The sequence below is a fragment of the Propithecus coquereli genome, unplaced genomic scaffold (assembly GCF_000956105.1).
Source record: "Propithecus coquereli isolate 6110/MARCELLA unplaced genomic scaffold, Pcoq_1.0 Scaffold104, whole genome shotgun sequence".
Lineage (NCBI taxonomy): Eukaryota > Metazoa > Chordata > Mammalia > Primates > Indriidae > Propithecus > Propithecus coquereli.
Window position 1 is genome coordinate 5280895 of NW_012134303.1, and position 18248 is coordinate 5299142.

The 18248-nt window shown below is 40.6% G+C and overlaps 1 protein-coding gene across 1 annotated transcript in view; it reads right to left on the reverse strand.

Moving 5' to 3' along the window:
- The window catches only part of COL4A6 (collagen, type IV, alpha 6), a 289911-nt gene that overhangs the window by 43119 nt on the left and 228544 nt on the right, over positions 1 to 18248 (reverse strand). The window contains exons 6-13 of the mRNA XM_012644755.1: positions 14317 to 14433; positions 11893 to 11961; positions 10174 to 10209; positions 6875 to 6937; positions 6006 to 6041; positions 5782 to 5823; positions 4684 to 4776; positions 3293 to 3346 (exon numbers count right to left, since the gene is read on the reverse strand). Coding sequence (XP_012500209.1) covers positions 3293 to 3346; positions 4684 to 4776; positions 5782 to 5823; positions 6006 to 6041; positions 6875 to 6937; positions 10174 to 10209; positions 11893 to 11961; positions 14317 to 14433 — 510 coding nt within the window. The remainder of the gene's footprint in view (positions 1 to 3292; positions 3347 to 4683; positions 4777 to 5781; positions 5824 to 6005; positions 6042 to 6874; positions 6938 to 10173; positions 10210 to 11892; positions 11962 to 14316; positions 14434 to 18248) is intronic.

The following is an 18248-nucleotide window of genomic DNA, read 5'->3' on the forward strand; positions in this document are numbered from 1 at the left end:
TGAACCCAATAACACCAGACATCATAAAGTCCTTTTTAGAGATCCAGAGATGAAAACACCACCACCGCTGTGTTTACAACGAACCAGACTGTAGGGGGCAGTATGGTATGAGGAAAAAGCCCTGAATTGGCTAGAATTCAGGAAAGCTGAATTTCAGTCTCAGCTCTGCTATATGACTCTGAACAAGCTATAACAACTAGCTATGTGACTCTGGACAAGCCTCTTCACCGTTCAGGCTGTGCTTTCCTCATCAGTATAAGAGGGATGATCCCAGCTCACCTTGCTTACCTCACAGGGATGATGCAAGGTGGCTAGAATCTACAATACTACACAATATACACAAAGAAAAAAAAATACATAATATGTATATAATATACTACAATTCTTCGTGAAATTCTCTAGAAAGAAAGGTGAAAACCTTATTCCAAAACCCACTTGCAAAGTACTTTGTATTTGTGCTGTCCAATAGAAATATAGTGTGAGCTACTATGTTATTGTCAATTTTCTAGTAGCAACATTAAAAAAGTAAAATAAACAGAGATTAATCTTTTAATGATATATTTAACCAAATGTATCATATATACAAGGTGTCCCAAAAGTCTCCATACAAAGGAAAAAAAATTATAAAATTTAATAATGAATATTTTGTAAATAAAGGTACATTTAGCTATAATTTCCCATTTTCCCTATATATGGCAACTTTGGGGACACCCTGTATTGTCATTTTAACATTGAAGTAAAAATTGTTACTGAGATATTTTAGATTATTTTTTTTCATACTAGGTTTTTGAGATCTGGTGCATATCTTACATGTACAGTACATCTCATTTCAGGCCAGCCACATTTCAAAGGTTGAGTAGGCACACGTGGCCAGCAGTTATTAGACAGCATAGTTTTATACTTCATAAAGAAACTTCATAGACATTGTTAGTTGGGCCTCAAAAGAGTAGATAGGTACATGTTCTCATTCATATGTGGGACCTAAAAAAGTTGATCTCATGGAAGTAGAGAGTAGAATGATAGATACCAGAGGCTGGGAAGGGTGTCTGTATGGGTGGGGATGAAGAGAGGCTGGTTAACGGGTACAAACATACAATTAGATAGAAGGAATAAGTTGTAACGTTCGATAGCAGAGTAGGGTGACTATAGTTAACAACAATGTATTACATATTTCAAAATAACTAGAAGAGAGGATTTGAAATGTTTCCAACATATAGAAATGATAAATACTCTAGGTGCTAGGTATCCTGAGTACCCTGACTTGATCATAGCACATTCTATGCATGTAACCAAATATCATGTGTATGCCATACATATGTACAAATATTTTATATCAATAAAAAGAGGAGATATTGTCACACTACAGATATACAGAGAGATTTGGTGACTTGCTAAAGTCTCAGAGCTGGAGCTGTGTCTAAAATCTGGATGTTCTGTCTCCAATACCAGGGTTCTTTTCCCTTCTGATTCATTAGATGCTGAGCTGATTAAAATAATTCTCTATGCCCCTTTGTTTCTATGGAGTAATAGGAAACAACCTGTGCCACTGGCTCCACTGGCTCTGCTTTCTGGTCACGCAGAGAGACTCAAACTGTTTCAAAGTACCACAGGGAAGGAATGGAGTCATCGATCCCCACTGTGCCAGCAAGGAGGGGGAGCCCTAGTCATCTTTTATTCGTCCATTTCCTTCCTGATCCCTAGTCCCAATCCATGAAAATCTTGTCTTCAAAACACATCTTGTGGTTTAAGAGACACATCAACTAATTTAATGTATTAGTCTTGTTTGGACTCTCATTTAAAAAAAGCAACTGTAAAAAACATATATATTTATGGGACAATCATAAATGTGGATTTTGCCTTATTAACTGATATTAAGTAATTACTGATAATTACTGATGATGACATTGTCACTATGTTTTTAAAAGTCCCCATCTTTTAGAAATACAGGGCTATTTATGATGAAACGATATGCCTATTATTTGCTTCAGATGGCCATGAGTTGCTGCAATTGCTGAAGCTGGGTGATGGGTACATGGGGGATAATTATGCCATTCTCTCTGCTTTTGTATATGTTTGAAATGTTCCATAATAAAAAAGTTGAATATTTTTACTTCCATCCATTTCTCTCCATTTCCATTGCTATCATCATAGTCCAAGCCACCACACCTTCTCTTGCCTGGACTGCTGCAAAAGCCTCTGTGTTTGCTACTCCACCCTCCCCAGTGCCCCTCCTTTCCTCTTTCAGCCAGAGTGATCTTAAAAATATAAGTCAGAACCTTCCAATGGCTTCCCATTATGTTTAAAATAAAAGCCACATTTGACCTATGAAAGTGGCCATGATCTGGCTCCTGCTTCTCCGCCTGTGTTTTGGCCTTGCTCACTCTATTCCACCTACTCACCTTCTTACTGTTCCTCAAAAGTACTAAGCTTTTCTCAACCTTAAGGTCTTTGTACTGATGGTTCCCTCGGCCTGAAACTCTCTTTCTGAACTTCACATGACTTGCTCCCTCATAATATGCAGGTCTCAGCTCACACATGGCTTCCTTGGACAGGCCCCCTTCTTGACTGCTCTGTCCCAAGTAACCCACCCTGCTCCCTAGCCACACTCCAACACTTTACCCTTCTTTCCTCTTCTATATATCACCACTATATGAACTTGTTAGTGATGCATCTGTTTACTTGTTTATTGTCTCTCGCCTCCCTCACTGCCCCATTAGAATGTAATCTCAAGGACAGGGACTTTTACTTAGTTACTGTTGGAGCCTTCAAGTCCAGCAGAATGCCCGGCACACAGGGGGCCCTCAAAAGGTTGAGTGAAAAAATCTAAGTTAAAAAGGCAGATATAAAAGTAGAGATAGGATTACTTAGAGTAGATACTATTTACTGAACAATTGATAAGTGCCCTTTTCCTGCATATTATCTCATTTAATCCTTAAAACCACCCCATCATTATCCCTTTTTTGTAGGTTAGGAAACCGAGGCTTGGAAAAGTTAAGAAACTGGTCCAAGGTCACATAGCTAGAAATGGGTGAAACAGTAAGTTAATACTAGGTCTGTTTTAACTCTAGAGCTTGAGCTAATAACCTGTAAGATATACAGCCTCATGGAGAATCATGCTAATGTCCTCATGGGTTCGAGAAACAAGAACATTTCCTTAAATGCCTTCTAGTAATGAAGATGGTGCCATTCTCTACACTAACTATGGGAAGAGGTCTTTCTGTTAGCTTTCTATTGCTACAGCTTTTGTCCAATCGGACCCTTGAATACATGTTGACCAAATAGGGAGACTTACCGGGAAGCCTGGTGGGCCGCTTATGCCTGGGAACCCCTTAGGCCCTGGTTCCCCCTGGAAAATCAACCAAAGGTTAGTGAGTAGCAGCAGGAGGCAGTAAACACAAAGAACGATGGGTCCCTGAGAGTATTTGGACGAAAAAGTGGGGAACCAATTAGGTATCCATCAGGGTACCACAGAGCAGTGCAGATTCCCCAGGCTCCCCAACTAGTAGCTGTACCAGGATGTCTTAGTTCAGGGAGCTCTTTTTTGTGGGGCAAGGACCACAGCCAATGACTGTCTAAAACAGAATTTCAAAAGCTCAGGCTAATTGGGAGACAGAAAGGATGATCATCTGTTTTCTTTCTAGTGGAAGAAGCTGTTCAATGTGATTTCCTATAGTAAGTTATAGTAAGCAAAGAAATCAATGGTTTTGGGAAAAGGATAACAATTACAGTTTGGATGGGGACACATAACATTCTAATCTGTCTTTCTCTGATATTCTCATTTATCTATCTGTGCCATGGAAGGGCTCTCTAGAGTTTGGGAATGATTAGGGAGGTAGGCAATCTCTCATATGCTCCTAGACTGTTTTCAAAGAAATGATTACTTCCTGTAAACCTGAAGAGGCTTGGAGCTTTTGCTTCTACAAAGATGGATTTAAAGAAATAAGACTGAACACATTCCCCTGCCTGGGGCCCTTGTCCATGGGAATGGAATCACAAAAATTAAAGGAATCCCAGAAAGGAAGGGAAAGCAAGTTACTAAAAGATACCTGTACACTTTAACAGCATAAATCCATTAAAATACAACCATGCACATTGTATAAACTCACTTGCATAAAAATACAGGTCATAACATATCTCAGTTAAGTGGGTCTACAGCTTAAGCCTTGAGAGTTAAGATCAGGTGAATCAGGGTATCTACTGCCACTTGGTGACAGAGAGTATATCCTATCTGCAGGGTCAAGTTTTGAGGGCAAATAACTTCTTTAAAAAGATAGCTCAAAAGCAACCATTTATACCCTATGTGTTCTGTCATGGTGCTTTGGGGACAACATAAGTATTGGGAGGGTTGGGAGTTAGGAGGAAAAGAAACTATTCAATGTTTGCTTTAAGTTATTTGGCATATCAAAAATTGAATCTGCAACAATGAAACAGAGAGAATAGCACTTAAATGAATATGCAGAAACCCAGGCACACCTCATACGTACATGCCAAACAACAGACTCAGCCTTTTTAGAAAGCTTTTCACAAGGGACAAAACAAAGAAGGCTTTTACTTTCACTTTTAAACAAAAAACCCATTACCCAGAACCCTCTACTCTTCCACTATAATCTGGTTATTAGAGTTGAATTATGGTATCAGTAGAAAAAGGCTTATTAATTTTTCCTAGTCTTAAATGTTCACTACCTTGGATCCTTTCTTCCCTTTGGGAAACCCCATGAATTCCAGCTCCCCAGTAGATGGTGGAGGTCCTGCTGGGCCAGGAAGGCCAACATCCCCCTGTTAGATCAAAGGGAACATTAAGCAAAGCGTAAACCACACAGACCATTTTTCCAGAGGGTGGGTTTGTCCTCTGGATATAGATCAAAAAGAAATTGTCTATTACTTTGGCCTCTTCACCCTTGTATCAATGAGGCAAAGAAAACTCTCATTGCCAAAAGGTGAGAAGAATTGTAAGTCTAACAAAATGCATTTTGTACCAGCACTGTAGAGGATGAAGCAAAATGGATGAAAGGAAACTTCAGGTTCATGGTTGCCATGGCCACCCATGAAAGGGTGTTCAGAAGAGAGCCAAAATGGGGTTTGAGCAAGGTGACTGACTACCTCTTGGCTACAATGATCAGACTCTAAGTGGTCCAATCCTTGCCAAGAGCACAAGCAGAGGCAGTGAAGTCTGTGTTGGAACACTGGAGGCTAGAGTTGCTCCTTCAGAAGGCAGTGCAATCCATAAGAGACAGCCAGGAAGGGTGGGGAAGGTGAGCTCTCAGCCTTGCTTGAGGCTCCGAAATCACCATGCGATTTGTACAGAGGGAAATGAGGGGGAACGGGAAATAAAAGAAAATTAGTGAAAGAAAGGTTAAGGAAGAGAGAAAGAGGAGAGGGAGGGAGGGGTGGAAGAAGAGGAGGAGGAAGGATGAAGGGAAGGGGGAAGCAGAGAAAAGGAAAGAGAAGGTAACAGAATACATAAAACACCAGGGAAATACCCAGATGGAAGGAAGAGAAAGAATATATTTCAAGAGAGTATGTCTGTAAGACATACACACTTCATAGGTAGGACGCAGGGAGATGGCAGTATTTTAAAGGAAAAAGAACGACAGTAGCCTATGTGTGGCATGTGCACGTGCAGCCCTCAGGGATCTCACCAAAGGATCTATGTGGGTTGCAAAGTGCTCATTTCCCAAGGCAAAGAACCAAATCCCCTTACACAAGCAGGCACATGTGTGCAACCAGAGACATTTTTTGGAACATTGGGAATGCAGATTATATTTTCCAAAATCTATTTACCTTGGCTCCTTTTTCTCCTTGGAAACCTAACCCCATATTTCCCTGGGGCACAGGGGTACAGGGAGGAAAAAAACAAAATCAATTACTAAACAAGTTCCAAACATTTAAATTGGAATGCAGTCTTTTTTACCAGAAAGTAGGGTTCACCAAACCAGTACTTCTCTCTGGAAACCAGAGTACTGAGTGGTAAGGAAACAAAATGCTCCAAGAGAAAGTATACTTACATCAGGACCAAGGAGACCAGGAGGGCCTGGAGGACCCTAAATTTAAAAAAAAAAAAAAAAAAAAAAGTAACATTTGTTAGTTTCAGTCAAAAAGAAAACGGTCATATTGAGAATCACTGGGCATAAGCCCCCCTCCTCACTTGGTGTAGCCTGGCTTTGGTATAGCAGGTTGTAGCTGCCTCTCCCATGGTTCCTTTGTGTCTCCTTTGAAATCTCCCAAATTGACCTGGTAAGCACATTCATGCTAAGGTATTAATGACTTCATGTGTCATTCCTCTCAACAGACCAGAAATTTTAAAATGATGACCCTTGGTAAAGCTAAGACTAAGTAATGAGTGGTGGGATTTCATGTACTGGGGAGAACAATCTTGGGACAGGGCTTTCCCAGAACCACAGCTATGCTCCACCTATACCAATGATGGCAAACAGGTTTGGTATCAGAAAGATAGGTAGGTAGGTAGGTAGAGATGCCTAAGGTGCAGTGTTGAGAAGGATTTTGAAGCTTCCTCAGTATTCAGGGTGGGTGATGGTGGTGGTGGTATGATTAATTAGCAATGCCTGTCATGGGTGACGAAGTGGAAGGTGGCAATAGTTATGTCAGGTAACTGCCATCCCTGGGCTATACTTTAGGTTGAGCTAGACTAGGAGGCTTTGGAGACACAGATTTGATGGTCAGAAAGACTCTGATAAATAAAGACAACCAATATCTCCTAGCAAGAGCATGCTTCACTTTGATGCTCCAAGAATGGAGGCTACCCTTCTTCACTAGGAAGGCCTAAATTACATAGGCTTACATTTAATCCATGGCATGGCAGAGAAAACAGTCATGTGAACACTATGATCACATACTAGACTTCAGTTGGTCTTACTTGCAATCCTGGTGGTCCTACGGGTCCTTCAGCTCCAGGAGATCCGGGTGCTCCTTGTGGGCCCTGGAGAGGCAAGTTTTTACCAAGTTCAAAAAGCAAGACAGTTTCCCAAGAAAAATGAAATATATATGTCCACAAAAACTGTACAAGAATGTTCATAGTAACTTTATTTATAATGATCAAAAATTGGAAATGTCTCAGGTATCCACTGATACAAGGATTGATAAATAAGCTCTGACACATCTATACAGTGGAATAAATACTAACGATAAAAAGTAGCAAACTACTAATACAGAAAATAAAGTGGATGAATCCCAAAAGCATTGTGTTAGGTGAAAGAAGCCAGACCCAAAAGGCTACATATTATATTACTCCCTTTATGCAAACTCTAGGACAGGCAAAAACTGAACTATGATGGAGAAAAATCAGAACAGTGGTTGCTTTGGGGTGGTGTGGAGGCAGGGACTGACTGGGAGGGAGCAGGAGGGAACTTTCTGAGGTGATGGTAATGTTCCATACCTTAACAGAGGTTTGGGTTACACATGAGTATGCATTTGTCAAAATTGGCAAATGCACACTCAAGGTTTGTATATTTTATTGTGTGTAAATTTTATATAAAAAGAAAAATCTGCAAACAAATGTTGACGTCCAACTAAGGATAGGCACGCCATGTTATAGTATTTAGGAGTAGGTACACTATTGACTGCAATTTACTTTAAACTACATTAAAAATAGGATGGATTGATGAAGATATAGAGGAATGGGTAGATGAACAGAATTGGGATAAAGCAAGTACGATTGGCCTTCCATACCCATAGGTTGTACGTTCGTGGATTCAACTAACTACCAATTGAAAATATTCGAAAAAAATGGATGGTTGTATCTCTACTGAACATGTACAGACTTTTTGGTTATTGTTCCCTAAACAATACAGTATTGCAACTATTTACATAGCACTTACATTGTATTAGGTATTATAAGTAATCTAGAGATGATTTAAAGTATAGGGGAGGATGTGGGTAGGTTATATGCAAATACTACACCATTTTATATAAAGGACTTGTGCATCTATACATTTTGGTATCCATGGGGGAGGTCCTAGGACCAATCCCCCACGGATGCCAAAGGATGACTGTATAGTAAAATATTAATGGCATGGGTGTTCACTGCAAAATTCATTCCACTTTGCCCTATATTTAAAATTTTCCCATTAAAATGTTGTAAAGAAACAAAAACTTAAAAAAGAAGCCAAAACGATTATATTAATATCAGATAAAGTAGACTTCAAGACAAAGAGTATTACCCAGAGATAAAGAGGGTGCATTTCAAAATGATAAAATAGGTCAATTCATCAACAATCTTACATGTGTATGCACCTAACAGCGGAGCTTCAAAATACATGAAGCAAAAAATAACAGAACTGCAAGTAGGAATAGACAAATATACAATCATAGTTGAAAATTTTAACATCCCTTCCTCAGTAATTAATAGAACAACTAGACAAAAAAAAAAAAAAATCAGCCAGGACACAGAAGATCCAAACAACATCAACTACCTTGACCTAATGGATATGTTTCAGATCATTATACCGAACGACAGCTGAATACATATTCCCTTCAAGTGCACATGGAACATTCACCAAGATAGACCATATGCTGAGCCATAAAATAAACCTCAACAAATTTAAAAGGATTGAAATCACACAGTGTTCACTTTTACTGCAATAAAATCAAACTAGAAATCAATAATAAAGGTAGCCGGAAAGTTGCCAAATACTTGGAAATGAAACAATATGCTTCTAAATATTCCATGGGTCAAAGAAAAAATCAGAAGGGAACTTAGAAAATGTTTTGAACTGAATAACAACAATATTAAATGCAAGACAGTGAAATCTCAAGAGAAAGACAATCTGGAGAAATGTAGGGGTCCAGATCTGATGGGAAAGCAGGAATAAGGTGACATGTGCCTGGGTAAGGGATAGAGAGGCTGAGAAAGGTTAGAACTTAAACAGGAGGAAGAGAAAGGAGGGGGTTCAAAGGGTCCCCAGGGTTGAATGACAGTACGAGCATTGCTTTGAAAATAACTAACAACCTGTGGTCTCCTTAGTGATCGCAATCTCTTATTCAGCCACCAAATACCCTCTCCTCAAATCAAACCAGTTTATATATCATGCCTGTGTATACAGACAAACACTGTATCTTTGTGGGCAGGGAAATGAGTTCCTAAGAGAAGCTATGGAGCAAACACAGTGGTTGTTATACTGCAAATCTAATGAACACACCATCTAAGCCAATTCTGCTTCGTTCTTGGGAACCGGTATGGGCTCAGTCCTTACTCGTCTCTGTTTCTACGTGTGCTTCCCCACATCCTGTTTCTTGTCTACTTTTCTCAAATTACTCTATTTAGAAAGCCTCCTCCCACTGCCAGCTGGTCTATACATCACTCACACTCCTCAGAAACTACCTTCTCTCTCTTAGACATAAAGTCTCCCATGATGTATCCTTATGTGAACAGCATCTCTTCCTCTAAGCTGCTGTGCAATTCTTATACCACATTCCTACTAGTTTTTCACATCCTTTAGGGCAGGAAGTGTGTCTACATTGCCTCAGAGATTACTCATGGCACTTCACTAATAGTAGGTGTTCAATATCTTTTGAAAACTAAAACAAGAAAGAAAGGGAAGAAGGAAGGAAGGAAAGAATATAGGGAAAAAGGCAGAAAGAAGAGGCTCTTCTTACGCTGCTTCAAAGGAAAGTGATGACGTGAAAGCTCAAGGAAAAAGAAAGCTCTTATTAATATATAACTCACAGCCTTACAAGAACTATTATCAAGAGGCCCCAAAAGGAATTTCTATGTGTAATACCTTTAAAAGAAGTACGTTCTACTTTTTTTATTTTACCCATAGCACCGAACACATGGAAAACACTTAGTAAATAAATGCTTGCGGAATGAAAGGCAAAATACTTTCCTAATACATCCCAGGGAATACATAGGTCCCTGGCCTAAAGTCTGTAAAGCCAGATTGTTACGCAGGCTTGAGGCAGACAGTTTATCCTCTTAGTACCTTCTCATTTGGAAAATGTCAATAGTGTGACTCATTCTACCTCAGGTAGACAGTTTATCCTCTTAGTACCTTCTCATTTGGAAAATGTCAATAGTGTGACTCATTCTACCTTGACTGTCTAGATTTTCCTTGAGAAGGTCTACAAAGACCTTTGAACACCATAGAGAAGAATGAAAAGATACCATCAGAGATTGATAATCAACACTGAGATCTCAACACATAAATAACGACTTACAATAATTCCATCCAGTCCAGGCAGCCCAGGATCCCCCTGAGAAAAAGACAAAGGCAGGACACTGAAGAGTTTAATAAATTAAGTCTGAGATATTTTAGACAAATAACCTAAGAGTCATGAGGATAAAAACACATCACTGAAGCTTGGGCCTCCTCTGTCAAGGTCTTCTGTTTTAAATAACACATGAATTGGACATATTCAACCACTTAACTTTTTTTCCTAAGAAAAGCTTGGACTCTAGAAGACAAGTATTATAGCCTTGGCTGAACAGGATTTCATATTTTAGTTGGATTAATTAATTTTCACCTTTGCTAGGAACTTATCAATTAGAAACTGCTTCTGCGGGCTGGTGACTTTCTTGCTCTTTTTGGAGGAAAGCAAAGCTACCTTCCCGTGTGCCTTCATCCCCAGAGATTTTGTGCCCATATGTATACAATGCAAATCAGACATTTCAAGGGAAAATCAACAGAGCATACAGTCTCTGATTACGTTTTAATTACTTTGCAGCATCTTAAGTCACTGTATGAATCTGTAATATAACCATCTTGTGGAAATTGCTGTGTTCCACTGGATCCAGGGTCTCTTTGATATTTGGCAAAACCATTTAATTAACGTTTGCTAAGACAATGGCCATATTTTGACATCTCCTAGTCTTACCCCACTTGGCTTATGGTCAAAAATCAGCTATCTGTAGCATGGAAAGAGCACTGCCTGGGTTTTAGCTCTTCAGTGAACTGGCTGCGTGACTCTGAGCAAGTCACGTAGCCTCAGTATACCTCAGTTTTTCTATCTGTAAGATGAGCAATATGAATCCAACAATCATGAGGTCCTTTTCAGCTCTAACATTCTATCTTCTATTATGGCACCTATAGTCAAGAGCCCAAACCCTGGAACTTCTCCAGTTCTCCAGCCATTCACCCCTATCACTGCCTCCCAAAGCAATTTCTAATGTCCCAGTCTGTGTGCACTGATGGAAGACAGAAAAGTGCCATCAATTAGCTGAGTCAGCTTGGCGCATCCTCCCCTCAGATTTTGGGCACATAGATTCCCATTTACCACAGGGAAATGATGGACTCCCTTCCCACTCTGCAAGGAAATAGGGTCAATTATTTGGAGCTAGGGTTTACTGAGGCCCTGCCGGGTATCAGTCAACATACACTAAGAGTATAGTCATAAGCACATGAAGATTATCGTCAATTCTGGGGAGAGATAAAAGTTTCCAGCTGTCTGCAGAGCAGATGGGCAATTTTTGCAGACATTCAGGGGCCCAGCTAGGGTGATAGGCTGGTGTGCAGGGACAGAGAAGGGTGGGGCCCAGATCTTGGGCTGGTAGCCACGTTTAGATAGGCAGAGACATACATGGCATCAAACCGAGGTATATAGACATCAATGATACTAGAGTAGACAAAAGGTATCTGCCTCCGGGAAATGTCTCGGCTTGTCAAAGAAAATGCTACACATGCAAACTGTTTGTTTGCTGATCTGTCTCCTATTCTTGGTCTAGATCCTACAAAGCAAATCTCTTTGACAGTATAGTTGCAAACATTTCTATCAATGTTTCCACACAAAAAAGCTCCAGATCCTTTTAAATCCAGCTTGGTCTGCTCCTTAAATAGAGACACAGATGCTAGTTCTGGAAATGTTTTTATTGGAGGTGGGGCCCAATCCTGGGGAACCCAGCCTATAGCCTACTCAGCTGTCTGCTTTATGGGAACTTACCTTCATTCCTCTGAAACTATCTTGAGCGAGGACAGAGTCACCTTTTGAACCTTTTTGACCAGGAAGCCCCTGAGTGAAATAAGAAAATCTTGTGAAGAAACACATACTCATTGTTTTGTTAACTGATCTGATCAGACAGAGAACAGAGCAGCAGGAGCTTGAAATTATGTGGCTTATTCTATGGCAGAATTGGGACAAAACATACCCCCTGAACAGGTGCTGTGTCTTAAAGCTGTATGCCCATTCCTCTAACCCCCAAATCAGAGGTCTATAAAAGGATGGGGGTTAGAAAGTAGGAGACTTTACATCTATTGAGAGCACTGGCATGAACAACCACATATAATCCATAAGTTACAGTTCACTGCTCCACCCCTCACAGGTATAAATCACTGAAATGGCCTTTGTCTAGGAAAACAATCAGCAAAAATTTTATGTAAAGAGTAAGATATTAAATAATTTAGGATTCGTGGGTCACATCTAGGCTCTGTCCCATATACTTCTTTCTTTTTTAAAAACCTTTGAAAATGTAAAAAAAGGCCACAGGCCACTGTCCTCGTGGGCCAGTTTGCAGACCTCTGGTCTAAGTCATAGCTACAAAACCATCTTCCACCTATGCTTCTATCACACTACTTCAGCTTCAACACCTGTCTAACAGGCTGGCATGTCTCACTGTTAATGTGGAAAACAGTTCAAAGTACCCAATCCCAGTCTTTCGACCAGATTTTTTGCTGTCTTAGTGACAGATGCTGGCTAATATCTGCTAGAGTTTGTCCTCCTGGGGAAAAATCAATGTCCCTACATCTAAGGGCAAGTCACGATTAGTATTGTGGCTAGAGCTAAGCTTTGGGGACTGAAGTGTTGATTGAATGATAGATTCCTTCAGTGCAGGGATCATCGGTATAATAAAAGAACAACGTGGGCCCAGAACCACAAACCAGTTTCTTCCCTAACACTGCCTGTTTCCCCTTATTCTTGTGGCCACTACTCTCCTCAAAGGAGCCGCAAAGAAGCTGTCTGAATGGAAATCCTCTTGGTATTCAGCAGAGGGAAAGGCTCGGCTTAGCGAAATACATACTCAAGGTCCTATTTAGGCTTAAAGTGAGCTTTAGGGACAGGATTAGGTTTCTACCCTCCTTCTTTGTCTGTCAGGGGATGTTTACTACCTCAAGATTTCTTTTCTCCCTCTTGGGGGCAGCATTTCCTTGCTTTCCTAGATTTCCATTCTCAACGCAGAAGTGTTTATTCATTCTCTTCTCTGTTGCCAAGGCAGTATTTGGGGACCTTGTGACTCACACAGCCTCTTCTATGTTAGCAATACATGTTTCCCTACACCTCTCCCCACCGCCCACGTGGTATATTAGTTTGGTCCTTAGATATCAAGGTCCTTTATGCCAATCTGGGGCTTATGCTTTGTCTGTTTGTCTATCTCACTTTCTCATACATGTACCCATGCCCAAAATCTGGTCACTAGAGGCAATGGTGTTGCTACTCTTCCAATGAAGTGCCAATTAATTCACATAGCTATGAAATCTGTCTAATGGATGACATTATTTCTAGTTAAATATCTCACATTGGTACACTTATTACTTTAGATTATTTCAAGTGAGGTCAAGAATGGGTTGGAAATGTGTTATTTTTCTCTTTCCAGCCACTTGTAAAATCAACCTTGCAAGGGCATGGTATTTACTAGAGATAATTTTGATCCAAATATATGAGCCTTATCTGGATAAATGGAATGAAATAAAAGCAGTGACACTGGGATCCAATAAATACTTTATTAATCCCATAACCAAAGGTTATGATGTGTGTGGGGGGAACTGTCAGTGTAGAGTAGGGTTTTTCAACCTCAGCACTACTGATGCGTTGGGCCAAATAATTCCTTGATATTGGGAGGGGGTGGTGTGCTATCCTGTGCCAGTAGCATATTACCAGTTGTGACACCCAAAAATATCAATAATAATTGCCAAGTCTCCTCTGAGCAGCAAAATCACCCCTGGTTATGAACCACTGGTACAGGCCAAGCTTGCCAAGCCCTTTGGGTTCTCATTAGTGCTTCCATGATCCCATGTAGGTCTTCCAACCATTTCCCAATATCGTCTGATGTGGGAACATGTCAAATAGCCCAAGTGTGTATTTTGCTCTGAAATTTACTACAGCCTTTTAACAATCTTGCCAACTCCAAAAGCAGCATTAAAAAAAGCAACCCTAAGCAGTGTAGCATGTGTATACCCCCCTGCAACTGGTATTCTTCTTTAGACTTTTACTGTTGTGCTGCTGCCAGCATAGACTCCTGCATTGGACAACAGGCCACAGTGGCTGCCCCACGGAAGCTTAACGAAGTTTCCAGAGAAGCAGAAAAAGGGCACACTTGGAGACAAGCAAAGCTATTTGAAATAAAGTGCAAAGATCTGGCAACATACGTACGGGTGGTCCAAGAAGCCCAGGATAGCCATCAGGGCCTGGAAATCCAACAGCTCCTTGAGTTCCATTGCAGCCATCCAGGCCAGGTGGTCCTCTGGGGCCTGGCTGTCCAGGGTGGCCCTGTTCAAAGACAAAAGAAGGGATCAAGACAGCCACAGGACTGTCAGCTACTCCAAAAGGCTCTACAATGAGAAAACCCAAGTATGTTGCTAAATGCTGGCTCCTCGTCCACTCCCTTAGTCCCATTGTGTATGTTCCCATGTCTTTCCTTTATACTTAAGCATATGTGTCTAATTACAGCTTAGTGTTACCCCTCCCTAAAGGATCAATATTTTCATAGGGTCCAAGCTGAAACCAAAAGGATCAAGCATGAACAGATGGGATAACACAGGGTTCTACAACTTCACCTTCCTTGGGTGCAAAGATGTACTTAATTGGGGCTTAGCTGTCTGGCAGTTGAACTTCTACCAACAGAGAATCACGCCATGCCTTGAGATTTCTCAGACCAGACAGAACCTGGGCAGCCTGGCATGACTTCCTGTATTGGAAGCTCTGCATGGGAAACGATGCTGGATTTTGATGAACACAGCAGAAGCAGTTCCCACAGCACCTCCTCTCCTGAAAGTTGCTTGGCCAAAAATAAGCAAGTCCTGCAAGAATCACATTTTCAATCTCATTTTGTCATGATCACGTGTCTGGCTATTGCTTCAGTTAGGGAACTGTATCTTTTCCTCTTCTCCATACAAACTACTGAGGCAGTTGCTTTGCTGGGGAATTAGTAAGCATTCTCATACAATTCATCTGAATTCAGTAATTTTCCCGAGCTGTGCTTTCTTGATACATAGACTCTAATTTTTTGTAGAGAATATATCTTTTTTGATAAAGCTGATTGTGTGTTGGGCATGGGGCAAAGAGATGACCTAAAAGACCAGAAATCTGGATGAGTTAATTAAAAGGTAGATTCCCACACCCCACAAACAAGCTTGTAAATGCAAAGTATATATATTTAATGATTTGAGGGAAATATGCCATATGTTCAAAAATGAACTTTTCGAATTATTAGAGGAAACAATCTTTTGTCAAATTCTTATAGAGAAAATGTTCCATAGAATTCCCTTTCATTTTCATTGTTATTATAGTTGTAGGAGCTAGACAGACTGTTAACACAAAACTGTGAGTCTTGACTACTGAACTCGCGAAATGCTCGGTGCAGAAGAGTGGTCAGTAAACTTGTTTTTGCAATGCACTTGCTGCAATCTGCCTCTGCTGACTCAGGTGATGATTTTTAGTTTTACTGGGGAAACTGAGGCAGCTTACTAGCATTCACAACTTTTTATTACCAACTAGGATGGTTACTCTTGTTTTCCGTGAGGATCCACACTCCCCAGATCTGTGACTTGGGAGGCTGGCCTCTATGGACTGTACCACCTAGGCTCCCTTTCCTTCTGTCTACCAGTTGTATTTGGCCACTAGGAGACACAGGCTGGAGAGATCAGAGCAGGAGGAGAAAGAACACAGGTTATTTATTTCCCCGTTGCCCTTCCTCACTGGCTACATTTTGGGCAATGGCCACATTTCTCCATAGTCTTAGCTCCTGTTGGCAACAGCTATTCCATGGCTCCAGGTCTCACTGGGTTCTAGTATTACCATTCCATTTTTCCCCTTCAGGTCTAGGGGTGGTGACAGCTTTGAGTTAAATGCTTCACTGTCCATTATTGTTAATCCTGTCCACGTCCTTTAAATATACCATTCATTCAACTCTACTCAGTTAAAACCTTCAGTGTAGGGTCTGTTTCCTGCTGGGATCCCGATCACCACTGTAAAATGCCCCAGCCAAACTTGCTAGGGGTTATCTCTCAGCTGGGTAACAGGAATAAGTTGAGGCAAGATTACAGGCTGGCTTAGAACCAGGGATCTTCCTTACTCTTGGGATCTTGGTTTTGTTTGATTCCTGTGTCTGGATTGTTACCCTTTAGTATCCACATTTTTTACTTGGGCTCAATTCTTCTCTAGTTTTCTTGCCTGAACCCCTGATATCTCCTATCTGTAGGATTTAAGGGATAACTGTATATTCTTTCCTACCTTAGATACATTCTCTGGAATTAATCTCTGACCTCTGAGTCAGCCCTGCCAGCCCTTTTCTATCCAGCTGACACCATGGCATGGTAGATAGAACATGTTCTGAGCCTGTTAGAATTGTGCTCCAATCCTAGCTTTGCCACTCCCTACCTTGAGCATCAGCTCCCTCATGTGTAAAATGGAAATGAATAATACCTATCTTATGCGGTTGTTGTCAGTATCAACACATTAACTGCCATGTGAGTTGTATTTAACTCACACTAGTTTTGAGCCCACGGCCTCATGAAGCAAAACCTGGGCAAAACACTGCAGTTTGTTCCTGAAAATGTTACTTGTTGATGTCCTTATTGTTACAATTAATATTGACAAATTAATTCTAAAAAGGTGGATTAAATGAATAGATGTCAATAAATTTCATTTTTCATTAAATTTTTCATCACTTTGTTTTCGAAGTTTTTATTCTATTTTCCTAATAAAACACAGCGGCACCAAGGAAAAAATTTTTTTTCTAGTGGGGCAGTCGATGTGTTAAAAATAAATCAGGCCTACCCCACTGGGTTATGGTTAAAGTTAAGTGAGACTAGGTTTACTTAGTAGGAGCTCAATAAACAGTAAGTCTTCTCCCAGACAAGTCAGCAAGGATAAGCCATAGGGCCAAGCTCTACCTTCTCTCACTCCTTAGTACCACAGAACTTTCTGGCACATTGCCCTTTCTGGTTATAGCTAATGATTTTATATATGTATGTGCCAGCCCTCCAAAAGAGTATAGCTCATTGAGGGAGGAAACCATGGTTCTATGTAGTCATAAGGGACTGAACACACAGAATGGGAGGATATGCTGTGTTTCAGAAAAGCAATGTTCCTCAGAATCCAGTTTCAAAGGAAAAGTTTCCATTTGGTGAGTGGTATGTGTTCACTTTGAGGATATAAATCTAGTATGCTCATTTACAAGTCTCTAAGCAGGGAAATGTTTGAGATTGACTCCATGGGAAAAGCTAAACATAAATTGCAAAGGACAATTTGCAAACCTCTGCTCTCAACTTATTTGGATTCAAAACATTTGATAAACATATATTTCTTGTGGGTGCCAACAGCCCCAAAGTCACAGCTGGGATATCATTAAAAGCCACAGCCCTACCACCCCTAGTCTACGTTATTTTAATGTTGAATATTTTGATGAATGCTTGTTTGCTCACTCTCTCAATTCATTGCTGTGCCCCTTAAACTTGGATTATCACGAAATGACTACTTACCCACTCATGTTGAAATTGTCTACATGACAGCAAAAATGGAGTTTTGTGATCAAAACCACTGACACATATGTTAACAATCAGCCAATATTAAGAGGGGAACCAGGCTTGTGCAGTGATCCAGTTTAGTAAGATGTGTTAGGAAAGCTCTTGGTTTTAGCCAAATTGCTTAATACACGTTACTGAAAGTTGAACAAAATAATTAGTCTGACTGGGTCTATGGTGGCTGTGTTTTTCTCTGTCTGAGGGAGTCCTGCCAGTCTCAGAATTGTTTCTTTTATAGGCACTAGAGGTTGGAGTCAGTCCCCTCAATATTTTTCGAGTTACAACTATATGCTGAATTCAGCCCTGGGCCTCTGTGCTTTCAAAGAGCTGGATGAGACTAACACACAAGATGATCGATAAATGCCGTGGGGCTGTAAGTAAGGAGCTGGAGTATGTGGGAAAGGCCACAAGGACTCCTGGGAGATTATAGATTGAAGGAAGAGGTAAGCACTGAACAGAAGATGCTCAATAAATACTTCTTGAATGGCTGGAAGAGAAAGAAAAAACAAGGAAGAGGGATTTCACGGAGTAATGAGGCTTGGAGCCTGAAGCTAGAGCGAT